Below are 23032 nucleotides of genomic sequence, written 5' to 3'. Positions count from 1 at the left end.
GCCTCAAAACAATGCAGAGAAACTAGTCCATGCATTTGTTACTTCAAGGCTGGATTATTGTAATTCCTTTTTATCAGGGAGTACCAAGAAGTCAGTCAAATCGCTTCAGCTAATAAAAATGCTGCAGCACGTGTACTAACCAGAGTTAGGAAAAGGGACCACATTACTCCTGTTCTGGCTGCCTTACACTGGCTCCCTATAGAACACAGGATATAATTTAAAATTCTTCTTCTCTCCTACAAAGCCCTTAATGGGCAGGCGCCATCTTACCTTAAAGAACTCATTATACCCTACTGTCCTACTAGGGCATTGCGTTCCAAGAATGCACGATTGTTAGTTGTTCCAAGAGTCTCTAAAAGTACAATGGGAGCCAGAGCCTTTTCTTATCAAGCTCCACATTTGTGGAATCAGCTTCCAGTTTGTGTTCGGGCGGCAGACAGCCTATCCGTTTTTAAGAGTGCGCTTAAGACCTTCCTTTTTGATAAAGCTTATAGTTGATCAAATAATAGAATAAGAGTGCATTGACGTATCTTCACCTATACATTTTAGTTCTTACTCTTTTTCCTTACTGATGGATGGTATGTCATTTGGTTGTGTGTGTAGACGGTGGAAGCAGGGAGAGGCATATACGTGCCTTGATCCCTGCCGAGTCGACGCACAACTGTTGATTGGTGTCAGTGCCAAAAAACTTTTTAGGAGCAATGCGCTCATGGTATAGATGTCGCGCATACATCTTAGTTCCTACTCTTTTCCCTCACCCTATCCCAAGGGAGTGCATGTACGTATAGACACGTTGTGCCTCTCCACCTCTGTTCCATACATCTTAGTTCCTACTCTTTTCCCTCACCCTATCCCAAGGGAGTGAATGTACGTAGACACGTTGTGCCTCTCCACCTCTGTTCCATACATCTTAGTTCCTACTCTTTTCCCTCACCCTATCCCAAGGGAGTGCATGTACGTAGACACGTTGTGCCTCTCCACCTCTGTTCCATACATCTTAGTTCCTACTCTTTTCCCTCACCCTATCCCAAGGGAGTGCATGTACGTAGACACGTTGTGCCTCTCCACCTCTGTTCCATACATCTTAGTTCCTACTCTTTTCCCTCACCCTATCCCAAGGGAGTGCATGTACGTAGACACGTTGTGCCTCTCCACCTCTGTTCCATACATCTTAGTTCCTACTCTTTTCCCTCACCCTATCCCAAGGGAGTGCATGTACGTATAGACACGTTGTGCCTCTCCACCTCTGTTCCTTACTTCTTACTTGCTATCCCGTTCCCTCACCCTATCCTAAGGGAGTGCATGTACGTATAGACACGTTGTGCCTCTCCACCTCTGTTCCTTAGGATATACTGGACAACTGTCCAGTATTTTCTCAAGGCTTCCACATTCAATATAAAAGATAGAAAGAAAGAGAAAGTGTTTCACAAGACAAAAGTTATAATCCGATTTGGATCATACACTTAAGCTCTTACAGAAGTGGCTGTGGATGCCTTTCATAAAACGAATATCACATTAGGGCTTTGGGGAAATGACGGGTGGGATTTCACAATACAATTAGAATGTATCAATGAAACTTTAGTCTCTTTTGTCGATGTGTTAGTCAAGTTAGAATGTGCGCATCGTGACGTGAACGTAATTCGTTCCGGCAGGTGCTTCCAGCTTTCTTTCTTTGACTTCAAGGAAATCAAAAATCACAAAAGAGCAACACAAATTCACTTTGCAGCTTCTAAAGGGTACTGCAATATCTAGGGGCCCCTAGCAGTCACATTTGGGCAGATGAGACAGACAAACAAAGCAATGCAGAAAAGTTAGTTTGAGCGGAAGCACTTCAAGTAAAATATGTACTGGGAAGTCAAGGTAGAAGTTTTAAAGGTACGCTGGTGTTTGGACCTAAACCTGGATGAGGTGAATTTGAAATCAATTATGAGCTCAGTAGGATTATTGACGGATACCACCATTCATTATAGCATGGGAACAAAATGCATTTTCCTCGGAACTTCAATTAATTTAGCAGACATGGAACAGTGTGCTGCAGCCCTGCAAAGCCCCCCCCTCTGGATCAATGGGAAGGAACCACAGAACAACCCCATTGATCCCTCTGCTAAAGTACAGAGAATGTTTGATTGGATTCCACAAAGCCTTCAAAAAACTGTGTTGACAGAGAACACAGGTAATGCACACATTAATGCACTACTGGCATTTCTAGAAAATCTAATTTATTGTGGACATATAATATGTTTCAGGACATTTTGATATTTGTGCTGCAGGCGTTTTTTTTACGGTTTTCCGGTTTTACAGTGCACAACTAAACTAAGAAACAAAGCCGCAAAAACTGGACTACCTACCTGCTCCTCCGTACTTTTAAGCAAGGAAACAAGGAAAATCGAGGAAAATATAAAGTGCAAAATGAGGGCAAACCAAAGCCAACCGAGGACTGCGCAGACAGGCTGCGAACAAGAGAAAGACACCTTTTCCTCCTTATGAGGGCAGACAAGGGCAGATCGGAACACCTGTTCACCCTCTGTCCTTAGACCTTCACATCGTACAAGGAAAAACTTCCAGAGAAAACCCACAGTTTAAAGGGGAACATGGGAGAAACCTCAGGGAGAGCAGCAGAGGAGGGATCCCTCTCACAGGACGGACAGACGTGCAATAGATGCCGTGTGTACATTGAAAAGATAATACATTTACAACATAGGTAGACCAAATGTTTGGAAATGCATGTGAGATCTGATCAGCATCATCTGAGAAAAAGCACTAAGAGGACAGGAAAGATAACCCAATAAGGGGTGAACACGGAAAACAATGTCCAATCAGAGGAAGACTCAAGATCAATGCTAATAGAGCTCTCTGCTAAAGCCATTTAATAAAGATTTCCTGATGGGAAGGTTTTTTGTTGTTGGCGGTGCAGGTTGATACAGGGATGCATTTCACTGAGGGACACATGTAGCCTCAATCGCAAAATGGGGAGTGAATGAATGAAGAAGAACAGCAGTCAGGAATGTTAAAAACCCAATCACATAGTCAGGGGGTACTGTTAAGCCACAGAAACAAAGAGGTCGTGCAGAGGATGACAAATATTCATTCTCAAACCAAAACAAAATATTATAAAGCTACTATGGTGATACATTCCCTTAAGTCTTTACACATTGATTTGAATCTCTTTTCTAATTAGTTCACTCGCTGCCTTTATTAATACAAATCTATTTGAATTAAAGGCAGATGAAAGATGAACAGAATACAACCCATCGCAACACAGTGTGTCAGTGTTTGTTCATGAGTGTGCATGCAAATGTACTTTGCCTCAGGTGTGTTTTACTACACATACGTGACCGGGTTTACCCATAAAAAAATAAACACCACACTGTGGAGGGAAATTATAGTGATAGGTGTAACCACAGTGGTTCATTGCCACTTCACGATTGAAATGTCAAAGGATGATCTCAATGCCACATGTTGAGGCTGTGGCTCAGTGGGTAGTGTGCTGGACTTCGAATCAGGGGATAGCAAGTTCGAGTCCCACTGCAGTCAGCATGTCGTCGTGTCCCTGGGCAAGACACTTCACCCCAAATTGCTTCTGTGGAGACTGCCCACAGTACTGAATGTACAGTATAAGTCGCTTTGGATAAAAGCGTCTAACAAGTAACATGTAATGTTCACCGCAAAAAAGAGGTTCCGTCTTCAGCGTCATCAGTTACTCATATGTACTAATCTTTGTCAAAATATGTAAAAAAAGATGAATAGGAAACATGTCTTTTTATAATTGGAATTCCTGATTGGAATGGGCTAATATCCTATAAATTGTTTAAGATCATGGCAACCAAAACCATTTGAATGAAATGTACAACATTTTTATTTTGAATGAAAATGCACAGATAGACTCTATGGTTTTCTTTTATAAAAAATACAAATACTTTTCTTCCACAGATACATACGTAACAGCAATATTTGACAGGCCCATCTTTAAAAGAACGGCTATTGTACATTATAATCAGCCACCTCAACATGGTAGCAAATATGCAGAAGAGATTGACTTAAAGGTTTAAATACTTTTAAATAGACTTTTTTTTTAAATAGACACAAATGCAAACACTGTAAGCAAAACAGATTTGCAACAAAAACACAGCTATATCATAGGAAATCACTGCAGATCAATTTTTGGACATTCATGCAAAAGCTTTTGAGAGTTTTCAGCAGGCAGACCCAAGACATACTGAATAATGCCTTATTCACTATGTGTTGGGTCTGCCAGCTACAATGGAAAAGTGTAAACATTGGTTATACGGTATCAAGTGATTGGTGTCCATGCTCAATTCAGCCAACAGTCCAGAGCCACACATTAGAAGAGTTCACTTGGTGGCAAGGTAAGATACCATAGTCCATTTTTTGACAAAATAATACATGTAGGTCCTTGTATCACCAATGCTTAAGTTGGAAAAGTGATACTTTAAGAGTCATCATCAGTTTTTATGACATGAAAGAGAGTGACATTAAATATTACCTGGTGTCCGTTATTCCAGGCATACAGTGCTCTCTCTTTGGCGTTGTAGTCAAGCATGGAGATATGAAAGTACTGGTTGTGGAAAGGAATGTCTATGTATTCGTAGGTTGAAGTCTTGGTAGAGTAAGCGTAGTAAACCTTTGCTCCCGACAGGTGAGAGTTAGTGATATAGAGCGTCCCACAGATCATGAACGACTCACCCGCGTTCCTCTTGGAGTATTCGGTGTTCCAAGTCTTCAAGACATGCAGGGTGTCGGGGTCGATCTGGGACACGACGACATTTCCAGCGTTTTGATTGGTTGCGTACACAACCCACATTCCCAGTTCATCAGCCATGACGTCGATGTCGGAGAACCCACCCCATGTATATGGGTACATGTTGTGGAAGCCGGCGAACTCCAGAGCTCTCTGGGCCAGAACGCTGCCCGTCTCAAAGCTGTACTTCACGATTATGTTGCTCTGGTACTTGTTGTAGTAGAGCGATCCATTGTAGACCATATGATTGGTTCCCTCCCATTTAAATGGGAGGCTGTATGTTCGAGAAACCACCCCCGCTACAAAGTCGTCCATTGTCTTGTACTCACGCACAATCTTGCTGTTGGTGTAACTGTCCATATACCAAACCTACAGCAGAGAGGATGAACAGGAAGGGTAATGAGAAACAGCTGACCCCTGATAGATAAACATGTCAAACTGTCTGTTTCCGAGCTCATTTTTATATCATCATCTTTAAATAATTGATGTGGTTTTTTGAAGAAATGCAGTTCAGAGAAGATATTACTATAATGTTTATTTAATCCTCAAAATACCCTTCATGCAAACAGTCAGGCCCATCTTGTTGTGATATTTAGCTACTCTACAAACACAGATATTGTACTGTACACACAACCATTTAGAAAGCAGAGCCCTGCTTTAATAACTCACCTTGTTGTTTCTGGTGGATGCCACAGGGTCAGTCATCCATGCCCCAAACCGGGTTCCAGATGTCTTTATTGTAACAGGTCCAGTGATTTTCATTAATTTCCCACACGCTGTTAATAAAGAAATGCAGCGATAAGATGTGCTGTGCTGGTTTTCGTCTCTAACTAGATTTCTCAAGCCAATTTCATGCCTGTGCCACCAGAGAGTGTGCCCTCTGTGCATACTAAGATAGCATTGGCAGTGAGCTGCTTTATTTAACTGAAGGCTTAATGGTGCTTCTGCTGTTCGTATAGCTTGATTGTTTAAGACATTTCTCTTCCTTTTTTCCTGCTTTATTTCAGAGTGAGATAGCTTATGGAGAGACAGCAACGATTGCATGGCCATTCAAATATTGTTTTTAAAGGAAACACATCGTTGTGTGGGACATAAGACCAACACAACAACAAAAACATTACGTTAAGTATACAACAAGGATACATAATCTTTCTATGACAGTGGATGTTATATAGCGAATAGCAAATCCAATTGTAAAGCCAGTTGTGCAAGTACTATTTGTTCACTTGTACCACTGTTAGAACTATTCCTAATAACACTAAAGAAAAGTCTTGAACATGGAGTGTTTACTCACTTAGCTTGCCCATGCAGCTGCGCAGCCTGTTGTCCAGACGCAGGACTCGCTGATAGAGCTCGTCATAGTCGAAGGCCCCGAGCTCCTCCTGGATGCTCGTCAGCACTGCAGAGAGGTTCTTGATCTCCTCTTTGAACAGGGAAATGACTGCAGCATCCATCTTGTACTGCTCCAGCACGGGGATCAGCGGCTTTAGCTCGTCCATCTTGTCGTTAAGCTCCTGCAGAAGTGACAGTAAAACAAAGAGGTGGAACATTGTTGGTAGGTAGGATGGTCATGGACAAACACATCTACAGTTTGTTGACAGAGAAGCAAGCCCTGCTTCAGGCAACGTTGATTTCTTGTTATCTGAACCACGGAAATATCTGAAATGATATACACATCCTTTGTTGTTTCAGAGCTCCATGCTAATATAATAGGATTATAGTCTCAAGTGACTTGCATTTTTAATCATTATTAATTATACTGATATTATGTTTACTGTAGGAGGCACCTAATGGAGCTATATGAATCAACTTCAAAGTCCTCCTCATTACTCACAAAGCCCTCAACAATCAGGCCCCCCCTACATGTGTGATTGCTTTTGTATTATTTGACTTTAACTTTAACTATATATTTATTTGTTGTTCCTTCCTTTTCTTTTCCCTTCACTATATCTGTAAAGTGTCTTTGAGCACCTGTAAAAGCGCTAACAAATTAAATCTATTATTATTATTATTATAAGCCAACACGCCGTGATCCATTTATCATTCAATACATGTTCCTTTTCAGCGTGTTGGAAACCATATATTAATACACAGTAACAGATCAACGTGAGTTTGGAACTCTGATTTTCAGTCTTTCTGTATCGTCTTTCTTGAAGAACTCCAAAGAATACTAAGATGAAATAGGATTTAAAACCTGTATACAACCATCCCAGATGCACAAGAGCATCCGTGAATTGAATGCCACATTTCACATTTCAGTTCAGATTTGATTAAATGAAGCAGTGATTAAGCGATGGGGAAGACTACCTGAAAGTTTCTGGCTATGATGGATTTTCTGTCGTCCTCGATCTGTCTGAACTTGGTCCTCAGGCCCTTCATCTGGTTTTCCATCTTCATGACATATTGGAAATCCCTCTGTGTCCTGAGGTTCAGAACCTCAATGGACTGAGACATGTTATGCACCTGGAATGAAACAGTGATAAATAATCACCCCTAAAGTGTAACCACTCACAAATTGGAAATGTAGCGGTGTAGTATAACATTTTATGATTAACTCAGCAGGTGACTTAAGGATGCTTCCGGTTGCTGCTTCTTTCTTTTCACGGCGAATAATTGAAAGGCACTTTGATGGGTTTTCCCTGGTGAGCCTGCATGTGTACCTGAATGTGTGACAGGCTTATTTTGAAAAAGAACAAAGGTGGTAAAGCCTAGCAGCAGTGAACCTTTTTTTTTTTTAATAAAACATATAAACTTGTTATTTCCTAATTCCCATATTAAACAGGAGAGTGTATCTGCCTGTGTCAGGGTGCTAAATACACCCTCTGCTCACCTTCTCCAGCAGCTGGCGGAGCTGTCTGCTCTTGGCATCTCTGGAGCACAGGCTCTGTTCAGGAGCCACCACGGTGCAGATACAGCGGCCATCAGCATCCTGAGCCGAGCTGTACACCTGCCAGCCCTCCTTTGGGCCGATAGTCTGCGAGCAAACAAATGTACATATCAAGATATCTAAGGAGCATATTGAATAAAATATGGTAATATAAAAAATAAAAATAAACGGTTAAGAGCATAAAAGGTTTAAAATAAAATAATAAATAAAGTAAAGGACAGTCAGTAAAATGCGGTGCGGAACAGGTGGGTCTTGAGGCATTTCCTAAAAACTGAGAGTGATGCCGAGGTCCGTATGTTCTCTGGAAGCTGATTCCACAGACGTGGACCCAGTTTTGTCCGCTGAACAGCCAGGAGATTGGAGCTGTCTGACCTGAGTGTGCGTGAGGTATGGGAATGTTTTCTGGTTAGCAGTTCCTGTAGGTAGGTGGGGCCAGTGTGGGCCTACTCGATTATGGCAAAAATCATAATCTCGATTATTTGGGTCAATAATTGATATCACGATTATTAAAAACGATTATCCATTTACTTTGAAAACATCCATTTATTGAAAAAAAATGGAACAGTATGTTTTTAACAGTTGATTATCCTGAACTTTAAGAATAATTCAACTGAAAACCAATAAGTTAATTAATAAAAAAAGAAAATTATAATAAATAAAAAAAGAAATCGTTTTATTTCGATTACGTTGTTTTCGTAATCGTTGCAAGCCAAAATCGTAATTGCGATTAATTGAGCAGCCCTAGGCCAGTGTGGTTGATGGCGTTGAAGACCATTATGAGGACTTGGAATCCGGTGAGTTACAGGCAGCCAGTGGAGTGAGTGAAGGATGGGGGTGATGTGCTCTGATTTGCGTGTTTTTGTGAGTATCCGGGCGGCACAGTTTTTTATCTCGTCATTCAGAATCAAGTATTTTGTATTGCCATTACACATTGCACTCTAACCCAAAATAATTGTTGTCGAACTACAGCCTTTGAGTACTTACATTCATTTAATTTTACAGCAAATGGAGAGATATGCTTCAATCAAGCAAAAACAAAGCCTGAAGATTCTTTCGTATTCATATAAATATTTATGTGCCCCAAAGGACTCTTCCTGTAAACCCTGTCATCTACTTTAATCCGGGTTACATATCTGAGCGAGAAGGAGATACAATTGGAAGGAGAGGGGCTTATGAACAAACATAAGAACGGAAGAGATGTTTATGTAAGAAAACAATTCATGAAAAAAACAATGAAAAGAGGACAATGCTGACAAAGAAATACAAAGACGACGACTGTCAATTAGGCAGGAAGAGATAGAGAAGGAGACTAGGTATTCCAGCACATATATCAATTCAGAGACAGCAAGTATAATATGATGAGGTGAGGGATAAACAGGGAGGACACCAGCGTGCTCTGAGGAAACAATAAGGGAAAACAGAAAGAGAAGCAAAATAGAAAGAGGCATATTTACAGATATGTTTATATGGGCTACATGGTATGTTCGACTACATATACCCGGTAGGATAGAAATGTGATATTGCACTGCCTTCTCTATCAACTATTTCATAGTGTGGTATTTTATTTCATAAAAGTGCTATTGATTAGGCGAAGGCTAACTTTCAATATTTATTACCTCTCGCTACGTTATATAGCAGGCGAGCAGACTCCAAGGCCACAATGGTTTCACAGAGCTGCGCGACAAACTCCAGTCATTAATCATCCTCGCAAAACAGCATTTCCCCCCAGACGCTCAGCATTGTGCACCACACACACACACACACACACACACACACACACACACACACACACACACACACACACACACACACACACACACACACACACACACACACACACACACACACACACACACACACACACACACACACACACACACACACACACACACACACACACACACACACACACACACACACACACACACGGTGGTTATATACAGCATGTACCGCACGCACACACGAACACATTACTAGTGGCAAACTCCCTCTGTAGTTTTCTTTTTGATCTACTAGTTTGCAATGGCCAGGGTTTGACTTAAGCCTTTTGAAGGCTGCTATGCTCCAGCCATCAATACTTTTGGAGCCTAGTTGCCAACAGTATTGTGTGGGAGTATTCAACCGTAAAACAACAGCAAAAATGTATCACTTTGGTGCTACAACAATCCACACTAACCCTCTCTAAACTTCTGACCAGTTTAATTATGTCAATCAAGAGTTTTCATTTAAATTAAAGTTATACAACAGCATCACATATGGCATGTACAATTACCATATAATTGCCTCTGCATATTTGTGACTGTCTCACCAAATCAGTTACATGATAATCTGAACACAGGTCACAGAGAAACAAGGCTTATCTTGTATTTTCACATTTGTTCCCAACAGGCCCTATTATTAAATGAACCAAGGGCAGTCCAGTTATCACTCAAATAAATGAACATGACTTTATATGTTTAGTGCTGAAAATGTATTATCTCCAAAGTAATGGGGGTCAGCATTTCACGTCTACTACTGTGTCCATATAATCTAAAAATCAACAGTCACATTTGTAAAAGAATAAAAAGGCAACTTCTTACTAACAGCAGGACAAGAATGTGCAAAAGTGGACCAAACTCAGACTGGCAGTAAAAAAACAAAACATTGCTAAGTATTTTATAATCTTGACCTGCGGCGGAAGTAACACATAAGTGGCTCGCTCCAGATGGGCATCTGTTTAAAAAAGCTGCAAGAAGCAAGGAGCTCTGCACTGGCAACTTCCTTAAGGGCTTAAACTTGCAAATGCCATGTTGATTTAAATATCCCACATGTACCAGATACACCAGCATCAGCTACAGTATGGGTCAAAAAAGATTTCAGATTCATGCCAATTTTCTGGCCTGTATCCAAAATAACCTGTTCTATGCCCCAATAGGCTACTACCAATTGTAGAAAATGTTGCTGCAATTAACAGCCAGGATAAAGAACTAACACTGGAGAAAGAAATCCTAAAATACCGGGAGAATGTAATATTAGCTGGATCTGACAGACACTGCAACACAACCTTTGATTTAACCTAAATAATCCTACAATTGGCTACATATGAAATACAAGACCTATAACACTGACCATCTACTGGTGGCCCGCCAAAGCTTCCTATCTCGTCCACAAAACATTAACGAATTCATACAATATCAATAGGACCATTATCTACTGTTAACACAGTATACAACAGCTGATTTAATCCATATCACAGTGTGTTTCCAGAGACCACAAGAATCAGTAACAGTTTGTCGAACACTTTTAGAAAGGGGTCAGGAGGATATCATGTAGGAATAGAACAATGTGATCCACAATCAGTACGAATTCAACTAATTGCATATTGTCGAATGCGGCAACAACGTACGTTTGAACGTCAATGCGTCATAATGTCTAGTGTCTCTGTACTTGGTTTAGCTGTGTCATACTTTTAACCTTGTGATCCAGAACTTATTGTGCAGACGACAAATGATTGCCACCGTTGGTTTCATGGTTACACTGCGAAGTACTGTGACCTTTATGTTGCTAAGACGCTGCACCTGAGCCCATTAAATACACTGAAAACATGACATTCACATACTTCAAAGCACACATCAGCACCAGACTCTGAACTACCTTTGTATTTGAATGCAAAAGACTAACAGCTCCATCTTGGGCATCTCCGGACAGAAACATGGCTCTAATTACTGCCTGGTGGATTCTATTCTCCTTAAAGGCCTCCTGTAATGTAGAGGATGCATTCAAGTTCATTTGAAGTGAAACAAAAAGCTTTTATTCTCTGTTGCATGTTTGGCAGCTGGTATTCTGTACAGCACACCCTTATCTGTTTGTTATTCTGCCATCAATATGTTTTTTACTTTGACAACATTATCTTTGTCCTCATCAACCTTTATATTATGTGATTGAGGGAAAGACGAAGGGGGCTGATGAGGGGATTGAAAGTGAATGGATGAGGTAATGCGGGTTAGATGTTTCAGATTGAAGATGGGAGGCATGACCGTGAGCAATTTAACATTACAGTTTTGAAAACAGTTCTGAAAGGGGAGGAATTTTGTGCACAATGTTCAGTTTCAAATATACTTATGTTTTGGATATCTTTCACTCCAGTAAATGAAATGTCTGTGTTAACAGCACTTATCGTTTAATAGCAGATCATGTGTTGCTCCTTGAAGCCCTGCATGCAACACGAGTTGGACTCTCGCAGAGGAGCGACTCTGGTTAGTGCTAAGTGAATCTGTTTTAGCCACTGCCAAGATTCACAGCAAGTCCATAATGTGACCGACTGTCTGCACCCTACACCAATCTCCACACTGCTGAGTATAGCCTTGCAGTGCAGTCTTGATCTAATTCCTGTTGCCAGTCTCATGATGGCTGATTCCATTTGTTATATGAGTCTGGCATTGTGAGGAACTCCCCAGAGAGATAGCACAGGTGAGAAAGTGAGGGTGAACAATGAAATGATTGTTGGTGGCAGTGGCAGAAATCAATCCGTTATAAACACAGTCTGGAGAGACAGCGGGAGCTGGCCAACTCCCTCTACCGCCTCAGCTGGAGCTGCAGAGAGGAACACAATTGACACTAATCTATTTCTAAGGAGCAATTATCATTGTTTTGTCACTGGAGGGTAACATATGGAAGGGGACTATATCGCTTACCCTCAGCTCCCATAAGTCACACATGCCCTTTACATCTTAACTCATTATCTCTACTGATGCCACAAGCACAGATTTAGTAGAAAGATGTAGTACAGAAACACGTACCTCTGGGTTTGTTTTAATGTTTGAGGTGTAATAAACGGCACAGCAGCTTTTTGGCATGTTAACACCATTATTTTCTGCCTCGCTCATGAGAGTAACAGCCGGCGAAAGTACAGCCTCGCCTACTGATTTTAATTGAACCATATATCGAGCCCGATTCTCAATTTCAAATGTGTGCTCCAAAATGATATTTATAAATGACTATTATCATTATTATAAGCAAGACAATAAATGGCAAAGATATGTAGAAAATAAAGGTATTTAAGATACGTTCATAACAAACGTAACGTGGGAGAAAATACGTTTCTAGCTAAACGTAATTGAGAATGCAGTTTAGTTCTGTGGGAATGTCATTTTTAGGAGACAGGGTTGGACGATATACACACACAGATTGGCAATTCATGTATTGTCACTGCACTGATGTGGCACTTATAATATATAAATATTCAGTTAACAGACATGTGTAAGGAAATGTTCTGTATCGACTTTGCTTTGCATGCTGTTACCAACCTTTAGAGCAGGGGTGTCAAACTCAAGGCCCGGGGGCCAAATCCGGCCCGCGACCTCATTTTATGTGGCCCGCAAGAGCTTGCAAAGAATACAATATACAATACAAGAGGTGTAATTGTTGAATATTTGCTTTCAATTATTTGCCCTAGACTTCTGCTTTCAGACGTAGTAATTTAGGAAGATATTACCAGAACTGATAATAATCCAATGCAGGGCCAACAATGTAATATAATACATTATTTAATATATATTATATATTTACATATGTATATTTATATATAATTAAAATTACAACCGGCCCTTTGAGTGCAACCATAATGCTGATGTGGCCCGGAATGAAATTGAGTTTGACACCCCTGCTTTAGAGGGCATATTTGACTCATTTTCAGTTTCATATTTGTACTTTGTGCCTCTGCTGTGACTTACCTCTGTTCCCCCTCTGTCTGAAACCAGAGCCCAGTCTGCTCTGATTGGTTAGCTTCAAGGCTCTGTTGTGATTTTACAACTGCCTAGAGATGTCCCGCTCTATATCACGTGTGTAGGAGCGCTAGTAGCATGAGTGTTACGTAGTGATGTCACACACCTTTAAAATTAGTACTGTGTGGTATTATACTTTTAAAAAATCCCTGTAACTACAGTAAATGTAGAAACAAATCCCGCAACCAGTGATGCCAATAAAAGTAAATCTCATATCACAGTTCTGCTGCCTTCCTGTCTGCCACACGACAAAGACCTTAACAGATGCTATCTATTCAGTCATCCATCAACCTGTCCAAACAAAATGCCGCCAGAGTATTGGAGGCAAGTCAAGTGGAATGTGCATCTCAGTACTATAACTGATGATCATACTGCCTAAATGAGTTAACATTTTAGGCTCTATTGGCAGAAGAAGATGAATGTGCACGTGCAGCCAGCGCGGAAGCAGCCTGATGCAGACATCTACAGACAGCTGTGACAAACGGTAGCACCCCTAAACACAGCAGCGACAGCAATCCTGGCAACTATAATCCTGAGGCGGAGAAAAGGTAAGATACCGACAAAGGGAGGATGCATTCTAGGGAGGGTAAGGGAATTGAAAAAGAAAAGAAGATATTGGTCCTCAGATGTGACTTTGATGAAAGCCGTGCAAGGAGATTCATTTCCTAGAGGTGTGCCACCTTCTTGCCCATTTTGAACCCAAGGAAGATGCAAAGTAAAGATGGAATGGATCATTCTGCCCTAGACGGCCTCTGAATGAGCCGGAGCATTATCTTGTTCACCCTCATGCCTCCTCTCTGGGGTGTGCTTCAGTGAGTCTTCTGGCTGAACAAGTCATGTCAGTCATAAGCAAAACGGAGAGTGATAAGGAGACAGTCCTCAAACAATATCGGTGGAGGGAAGCAGGCAAACATCTCCGGGCCACGCCGACTGGCACATGCACACAAGCAGAATACCAAGCAGCTGTGACAGTGCTCTCACATAACATTTCATTTTCATTATGCTGAAATAACGTTGGGTTAAAGATGTCTGAAATTACGATGGGTCGAAGATGTAGATAGTTAAGACTGGTGTATTTGATACAAATGTGAACACCCTCATCTTAAGCCATGTAATTGGACTTTTACTCATCATATTCTAGTTCTACACATATGCCGTGTTACGAACCCTTTCCGAATTGATGCCCTGTGTCATCAACATGCACTCATATTGGCCGCTTCTCAAAGTGTTTTTAAAGTTGAGTATGCTCATTAGTCTCAAGAATCTCTTTAAAAAGTGTTATCTTTGAGAAGGACATTCCTGCCATGCTCATGCCACCGATTCTACAGGCTTTTGCAGCAAAGTTAGTCCACCTGATTATTCCTTGCTCTTTAACAACCTTTGAGTCTTCCCCTAATTATGCTCCACAGTGGCACCAGTGTGTTGGTAGTGAAGACTTCGGCCTACATTATGATGTAGAAGCAGTGTGCAGAAGAAGATTATGCATCACTTAAGGATGTATGTGTTCACGCTGGTTCGGTATCAGCGGGATAATATGCAATAATTGCAATTTTGGATCTACAAGGATAAAACCATTTGAATACTGCTTTAATCTTTTAGATTACATTGATTTAGTATGTTCAGTGCACTCCAGGAAGTCCTTTGAACTGATACTGCAATATTTAAGCTGTATTGCAGTATGTTTCCGTTTTTTAGAATGCATTGTAGCAACTTTAAGAGAATGTGTCTAAACATGTTGCTCAAAAGAAAGCAGCATGTATGAACGTGCACTGTACATGTATGATTTTCTGTAGGATCTCCTCTTGTATATTGAAGAAAAGAGCGCGTGTGCAATATTGTGACATAAGAATTAAGCGCTTTTCCTAATGTAGAATAATTAACATTACAACTCATGTTTCGGTATTAGCAAACTCCACGACTAACCGGAGACTAACAAGCTGGAATTTGTAGTTTCTCTCTTACGGTGTGACTACATCACAGTTTTGTTAAAAGGTGCCGCTGGATGCAGGAAGTACATCAGATTTTGCAGCAGAAGACTTTTTTTTTGTACATGTTACTTGTTAGACACTTTCATCCAAACTTACATACTCAATACTGTGGGCAATCCCCACAGAAGCAATTTGTGGTGAAGTGTCTTGCCCAGGGACACAACCACATGCTGACTGCAGTGGGGTTTGAACCTGTGACCATCTGATCCCCAGACCAAGCTCTATCCACTGCGCCACACGCCTCCATGTAATGCTTCAATTGATTTTATTTAACATCAACGCTGATCGGACATCCACACAACATTTCTCTTTTAGGTTTTTTCGGCCATGGAAATCTAATTCAACTCTGCTCTCGTGCCTGAAAATCAGTCCAGATGTTTGCCTTTGATTAGAGCTACTTAACGTTATTTTATCTTCACTAAGAAATGAACAGGCATAGCCCATAATCATCTCTCTGGTTGACCACAATTGCCTTCCATTCCTCTCAGGTCCAGCTCTCATTCAGTGATGCGCATGTGATATGGAGCTCGGGCTGTAATTATAGTAATCACAGGGGCCCGAGGGTCCCTAACGATGCCCCTGGTAGTTTCAACATCATGTCCCAACTCCTGTAATTACGGCTCAGACTTTTATTAAGGGAAATGCATGTACGCAAAGGAGTGAAATAGTTAAACCAAGGGAGACTCAATTTACAGACTGATTATCCTTGCATGGTAAAAGAGAGTGATTTTAAGCATTTCATAATTATACATAATAGTAGTACCTATGTTGATAGAATAGTATGGACTAAAAGACAGAGGAGGGAATGGCACATTGCTTATATGTCACTGTCAGTAGTAGATGTTATATTACTAATCAAAAAGGTGAATTAGCATGTCTGACATAAGCTCAATCCAATTATCCACAAAATGTCTCTGCCCCACATTCCTAACAACTGACACATCATTACAACCGCACACAAACATCTTTCTAAGTCCGAGCAGAAAGTGCCAAGTATTTTCCCTTCTGTTGGTAGAAACATTTCAAATCTATCATAAGCAGGCTTCCTTTATTTCCAGCCCATCAGCTCCGAAGACCCCCTCCCTGCTTCAAACATGAAACACGCAGCGTCACAACTAATGACTTTGCTGGCAGTGTGGTGGCTGGCTGCTTGTTTGTGGAGACACAGACTGATGATATTATTCAGAGGTTGTCAGCTTTGATTTGGTGAGAAAAATAATATGGCTGTGTGCATTTGTAGGTGTGTGCCCACAGTCTCATTTTTTAATATGACTTTTGTGCCAGTCAAATGTTTGTACAGAACATGTATAACTGCTATAAAGGATTTGAAAAGCTTCAAAGAATTGCATCTTGTTACTACATTTCAAGTGTAGCTTGAATGAGCACTGTGTAACAAAAACAATGAAAGTAGAAAAGAACAAAAACAGTTACAATGAAATATAATGTTGTAAAAACATGAAACCAATTATTTTGAAACTCAAATCTCAAATTTGATTCCGAGCCATCAGGTGAAGGAAGATATGTTGTGTGTGTTTTAAGTGATCAATACATTTGGTCTGACATCAGACTCATGTACTCTATTAACTCTCTTTCTCTTTTAATCAATATGTCCCCCAGGTGCAGGATATAATGTGTAATCATAAAACACAAATCCCAGCCATTATTTTGATGCTGATGAGAGTTACAAAGTGCCGTTAGCATTCACTGTGTAATTACCCGGCTGGCACAGACCATAAGGGAAAACAAACTATGCAAATATTTCCGTTACTCGCAAAGGCTCCTTGGGGACCCGTTGTGTACACTGCAGAGGTAATATCTGCCAAACCAAGAGAAGGGGAATATATACCACTACCCCTAGCTTTAGTTTAAAGTCCTGGTTCTCAATAGGTTATTTTAAAGTTGCTAAACTGAACCGATGAGGAAAAAAACCCAGCCCTAACACATGAACGTGAAGGCCAGGAGGTAGAGGCTTCCGCCCCTTACTATAATGAATAAAGCCTTGTGTAAAATGTCTGACAGCCTGTGAGTGACAGCTTAATCTTTTCCAGTGTTGTGTAATACCATAAAAGGTTTGCCTTTCAAACACTGAAGCAGAGAGGCCTTTTGGGCTGTGCAGCAATTTGCATGCAGCTCTTGCACCAGCAATATCTCGTATTTCTCGATGGCAGCAGTGTATTCATCGATTTAATCAAATAGATGAAAGATAAGAACTGAGCTGAATGATGGTCATCTGAGGGAACCAGGGGCAGCACTGCACAAATATATTTCTAAACTAGAAAGAGAATGACAGAGTAGATAATATCTCAAGCCCTTTGTTAACGCAATAACAAAAACCTCCAGACCAGGGGTGCACAGGGCTGTGACGGTTATTTTCATAAATCAATAAATGTTTCATGGAATTGCTTAAAGGTCCCATGTCATGGCCATTTCTACTGATCATAATTCCATTGTTGAGGTCTACTAGAATATATTTATATTGTGCAATTTTCCAAAATCACATTGGTTTCCTATACAGCATCTCTGTATAGTATGTGTATTCACTCTCTGTCCTAAACGGCTTGTTGGAGCTCCTGCCCCCCCCCCCTCCCTATGAGCCCAGTGGCCATCTGCGAGACAGCGAGACACGGCGAAACCCAGCCCGAACACACACACCCGCAGCCTGGCTGGGAGTTTGTGACTCACAGCCTCGCCACGTCCCGCCGTTTCAGGGAGGAGAAATTGGCGGAGCTGCAGCTGAGAAAGGATGAGTGTGTGTGTGAGGAAGGGCTCCACGTAACGGCTCCACGGACTTAACGTAACGGCTCCACGGATTGGTCCATTTGGACCAATGGGTCCATTTGGGTAACGGGCACTTCACTGTACCCAGGAAGAAAAAGATAAATCTCCAACGATGCGTTCTGGGGCAGCACAGACAGGTATTTTCTGTGTTAGAGTTTTACTCGCTACAGGGTGTACTTTGAGGGTTTGTGACTCTGCAGACCGTTTACATGCAGAAAAAGCTACATAACAACAAGGGGACGGGTAATAACCGGAAAAGCATGACTTGGGACCTTTAACATATGAAAGCATCAAAGGCTGTTTCTGTGTAACCACCACTCAAAGATAGGCATTTGAAATAAAAACTGGCGACAATGGAAGAGATTTAACTTGGAGATATTTGGTATTTCTACCTGATGACAATAAACGGATCAATTACATTTCTCTATGGACTATTTGATGAATCACCTCATTGTTTTAGGACTAGGAGAGGATCAAAGATCTCACTCCTTGTATAAAGCAGTATCTGCTCAAAAAGGTTTGGACAGCTGCATTTGGAATGATGGATAACGTTTCCTTTCTTCTGTGGGTTGCTGCACAGAAAGTGTGTGCGGTGAAGTTTCAGCACCAAAGGGTGGACAGCTCTCCACCCTCACCACCTGAAGACCCCGAGCAACATATAGATGTTTCAATTCATCATAAGGGACTTTGAGCAGCCTGGTCCACTGTACTCACTGTTATTCCAGCCTTCCCTTTGTAAACATCTACGGATCCTACGTGCATGTGATTCCATTTCCCTGAGACATCTGTTCCTGTCTGTATCCATCACAGATGGAAGCATCTTTAGGTCTCGCTCAATGCACTTTCTCTCGTAACTGCATTATAAGCTAATCCATTAGTCTTACAAATAAGAAGATGCTCATTAGTTTAAGATGGGTGAATACTAATGAGTGTCACAAAGGGAACTGTGTTCCACAATAAACCAGATTTTCCCTTAGAAATAGGGTGTGCAAAACTGCATGTAAATGAGTCAGTTGTTCCGATAAAACAGCACCAACTAAATATACAAAAAATGGTTAATTTGCTAATCCGTCACAGGTAACACAATACTTTATTACCCGTACTGGCTCTATATATTCCCAAAAGTTTTAGAATCGATTCATATGATGTGTTTAAGCCCACCTTTGTGCACGGGCGCTGCAGGCATACCGATTAGGCATAGTTATTATATGTATGATAATTAGGGGGGAAAGGTGGCCTATAGGTGACATCAACACACACCGAAGAGCTGCCTGCTGTGGATTTGTGACACTTAATGAGCAATGCCTTCAAATGTTAAATGCATTTGAGGACTTTTGAGTGAAGTTTGGCATTACAGCCTCCATCAAAGAAACTGGCACGTATCGGGGCGAGGGTTGCTGTCCTCGTGCCCTGTTATAATATCACCGGTAAACAATACTGCGTTGTGTCAGAAATAAGTGGCAACAAGTCATAAGAAATCAAATGAAAAAAGGCACTCACCATAGAGGGATATAATCCGAAGATGGTGAGGGAGAGCACGGGGTACAGGACGCTCAACAGGACCCTCATGGTGACGGGCTCCGGGCGGCCACTTGCCTCCAAGGCGCAGTCCTACAACATAGAGCCCGTGTCCGCTCCGTTACCTTAGCGCCTCTCTACTGCTGTGGATCCACACACAGCGCTCCAGCGGCACAGGGTCCACTCGTTCTCCGGCATCACACTCACCGCTCTCGGTGCTCCGACTGAAGGTAGTGCCGAGGGAAAAAGTTTTGAGCGAGTGGGAAATATTCAAATATCTCAGATCTAGCAGACTGCAGAGGGGGCGCGACGAGGATGTGACATCACTGAAGGGTTTTAAGGGGTTTCTTATGTCTATCTGTCTATCTATCTGTCTATCTATCTATCTATCGATCTATCTATCTATCTATCTATCTATCTATCTATCTATCTATCTATCTATCTATGATCTATGATCCCTTTATATTTAGTTCATTTGACTTAAATGAAAATGCTTTGCTCTTGTTGATTTCAGTACCTGGCTCTTTGATTTTCCTAAACACAACTGTACCTATAGTGAGTGTGACGTGTGTGTGTGTGTGTGTGTGTGTGTGTGTGTGTGTGTGTGTGTGTGTGTGTGTGTGTGTGTGTGTGTGTGTGTGTGTTGTGTGTGTGTGTGTGTGTGTGTGTGTGTGTGTGTGTGTGTGTGTGTGTGTGTGTGTGTGTGTGTGTGTGTGTGTGTGTGTGTGTGTGTTTTTGGGTGTGAACTGACTCCCTTTGCAATTCGTTAAGACTCAATTGCTATATGGATGATTATACCAGCAGGAACATAAAAGAGGAATAAAGTGGATTGATTAAAACTGTCAATATGTAACAATGGGCATAAATAACTGAATAAAATGATCGCTTTTTCATCGCGTAATATAACATTCTGTGTAAAACAAGGTACAAAGAAAAGTTCTAAAAATGTATGTATCGATGTGCAAATTAACACCTTTGGCATGTCATGGCTTTACAAAGAATTGTCAAGGTCATCAGCAATGAAAATATATTAAGAGCTACAGCAAATTTCCATCACTGAAAAGACACCACTGCGCCTCAGATTTTTTTTAGAAGAGCATAGCTAGCAACCTAAGGTGCCTGGTTCTTTATGACTCTCATTCAGAACCAGTGCTGAAAGGCTTTTATTTACAGGGCCTGCGGGTGGGTTCTGCACATACCTGCATACAGTTTGTTTCATGAATATCTCATGCCAGACATATTCATGGAACTATTCATCAGTGTAGCAGCAGTGGGAGATGAGATGCCAGCGCAGTGAGTAGTGTTACCAATGCCATATCAATCTCATTAGTATGCAGAAAAAGTGACAGGTCGCCCCGCCCCTTTTTGACCGGAAGTCCCGCCTTATTTGACCAGAAGTCCCGCCTTTTTATTTTTATTTTGAAAACCGGAAGTCCCGCCTCGTTCGACCGGAAGTCCCGCCTCGTTCGACCGGATGTCCCGCCCCCGCTTCCGGCGGATGTCCCGCCCCCGCTTCCGGTTTTCAAAATAAAATTTAAAATTTTTTTTAAAAAAAAATGATAAAAATAAAATGCCGTTGTTTTCAATCAATTAATATGTCTAGGATATATATATCCCGCCTCCTAACCACTTCCTGTGTGGTTAATCCTGTATATAGTATCGAATGTAACTTACAAATACTTGCAAAATAACATGAAATTAATCAAAAGTAAAGCATCTAAAAAAACATATATTTAAACCTCTCTGTTTTTGCGAACAGGACATGACAGGACATGAGGGGAGAGAACATATGGTGGAGGAGGGGGGGGAACACACACACACACACACACACACACACACACACACACACACACACACACACACACTTTCCCCGCCCCTCACCCTCTCCCTCTGTCTAAATAAAAAGCCAGCGTCACTCATTTTTCAAGTCGAGAGAAAATGGCCAAGAGACGTCTTGATATGAATTTAATCAGCGAGACACCGGTGACAACTTACAGCCATCCGTTGGGTGCTCCAAATCAAAGTAAAGCATATAAAAAACAGATATTTTAAAAAGTCAACCTTTTTGCTAAAGGATAAGGGAGGGGAAAACCCCAAACCCCCTATGGAGAAGCCATAAACCACCTATGGAGACAAACATGTTGTAAACAGAGGGAGGTAGGTAATATACTTAAATATATATAGAAAGTCAGAGAATATTTATCAGAGGATAACGCATATACATTTGTACAAGTCGACACGGGTGGATTTTGGTAAGAAAACAGAGTTTTCGTACTCAGACCGCTGCAACAATTTCAAGCAGATCTCTGCGATATGCAGTCGCTGTCCGAATATATTTATGGCTTTAATTATTTGTTAACAGTCATAAATGTATTTAGAAAAACCTGGCGTCACTCTTAAATATTTTTCAAGTCGAGAGAAAATGGCCAAGAGACGTCTTGATATGAGTTTAATCAGCGAGACACCGGTGACAACTTACAGACATCCGTTGGGTGCTCCAATCAAGAAACGAATACAGTTTGTATGCCGGGTTCAGACGCCTACAGCCGAAGATATGCTTCAGTCTCCTCTGTCTTGAAGGCATTCTTAAGCACATAAATGTAACATTAGGCAATGCATAAGATAACCAAACGATTATTTCATTAACTAATTTGAACAGTAATTCACATCATCATATCATAACAAAATAAGCTAAGGCAACTACTTGCATTCAGTGACTTGATTTTTTAAATGAAAACCAGGGATATCTTTTGTTTTGCGGTCCATATCTCATTAAAAATATCTAATGTTAGTAACTATTAAAGAAAGAATGGGGACAATTCTGTGTTAATGTAGTTTGACCATTGTAACTGCTGTGCAGACATACTGATAAAATAGGGCTTCTAACTAATTACCTTAAATAAAATCACTAATTAATTAAACCAGTTCAATACGCATTATTCTTATTCTTATCATTCTTTATGAGCGCAGTAACGGTAAGGTATCTAATTACTTATTTATCTAGTATTCCATCACATAATAACAGAGATGGTCAAACTGAAGTAGAGACATGGCAGAAATCCTACAATGAAGCAGGACAGTGAAGGGGAAGTCTCTTTTGAAGAGGGTTTTAATAGTTTAAAGATCTTAATGCCCCCTTGATCATATCTTTTTTTAAAAGACTGTTTCTCTAAAAGGCAGGTTTTGTGATTTTTAAGACTTTTTACAGACACTCGGCAGATTTGTGTGTAATTCTCTCACAAAAGAACAGTAAGTCTCTTACTTTTTTGATAGCGTTTTTTATGTATGACAACTTTACAACTGGTAGAAAGTTAAGTACTTTTTCTGAGCAGATTTTCTA

The 23032-nt window shown here is 40.9% G+C and overlaps 1 protein-coding gene across 1 annotated transcript; it reads right to left on the bottom strand.

Moving 5' to 3' along the window:
* Positions 1-3838: 3838 nt before the first annotated feature.
* olfm3a (olfactomedin 3a) lies at positions 3839-19932 on the bottom strand. The gene is made up of 6 exons (XM_034108825.1): positions 19675-19932; positions 7590-7733; positions 7067-7222; positions 6054-6273; positions 5429-5535; positions 3839-5128 (listed from the first exon to the last, which is right to left on the bottom strand). The coding sequence occupies exons 1-6, from the start codon at positions 19741-19743 to the stop codon at positions 4451-4453; spliced, it is 1374 nt and encodes a 457-aa protein (XP_033964716.1). The 5' UTR covers positions 19744-19932; the 3' UTR covers positions 3839-4450.
* Positions 19933-23032: the final 3100 nt, after the last annotated feature.

The sequence above is a fragment of the Pseudochaenichthys georgianus genome, chromosome 20 (genome assembly GCF_902827115.2).
Source record: "Pseudochaenichthys georgianus chromosome 20, fPseGeo1.2, whole genome shotgun sequence".
In the NCBI taxonomy this organism is placed as follows: Eukaryota; Metazoa; Chordata; class Actinopteri; order Perciformes; family Channichthyidae; genus Pseudochaenichthys; species Pseudochaenichthys georgianus.
The sequence above is the reverse complement of the archived record's forward strand: the minus strand, read 5'-3'. Positions and strand labels throughout refer to the sequence as shown.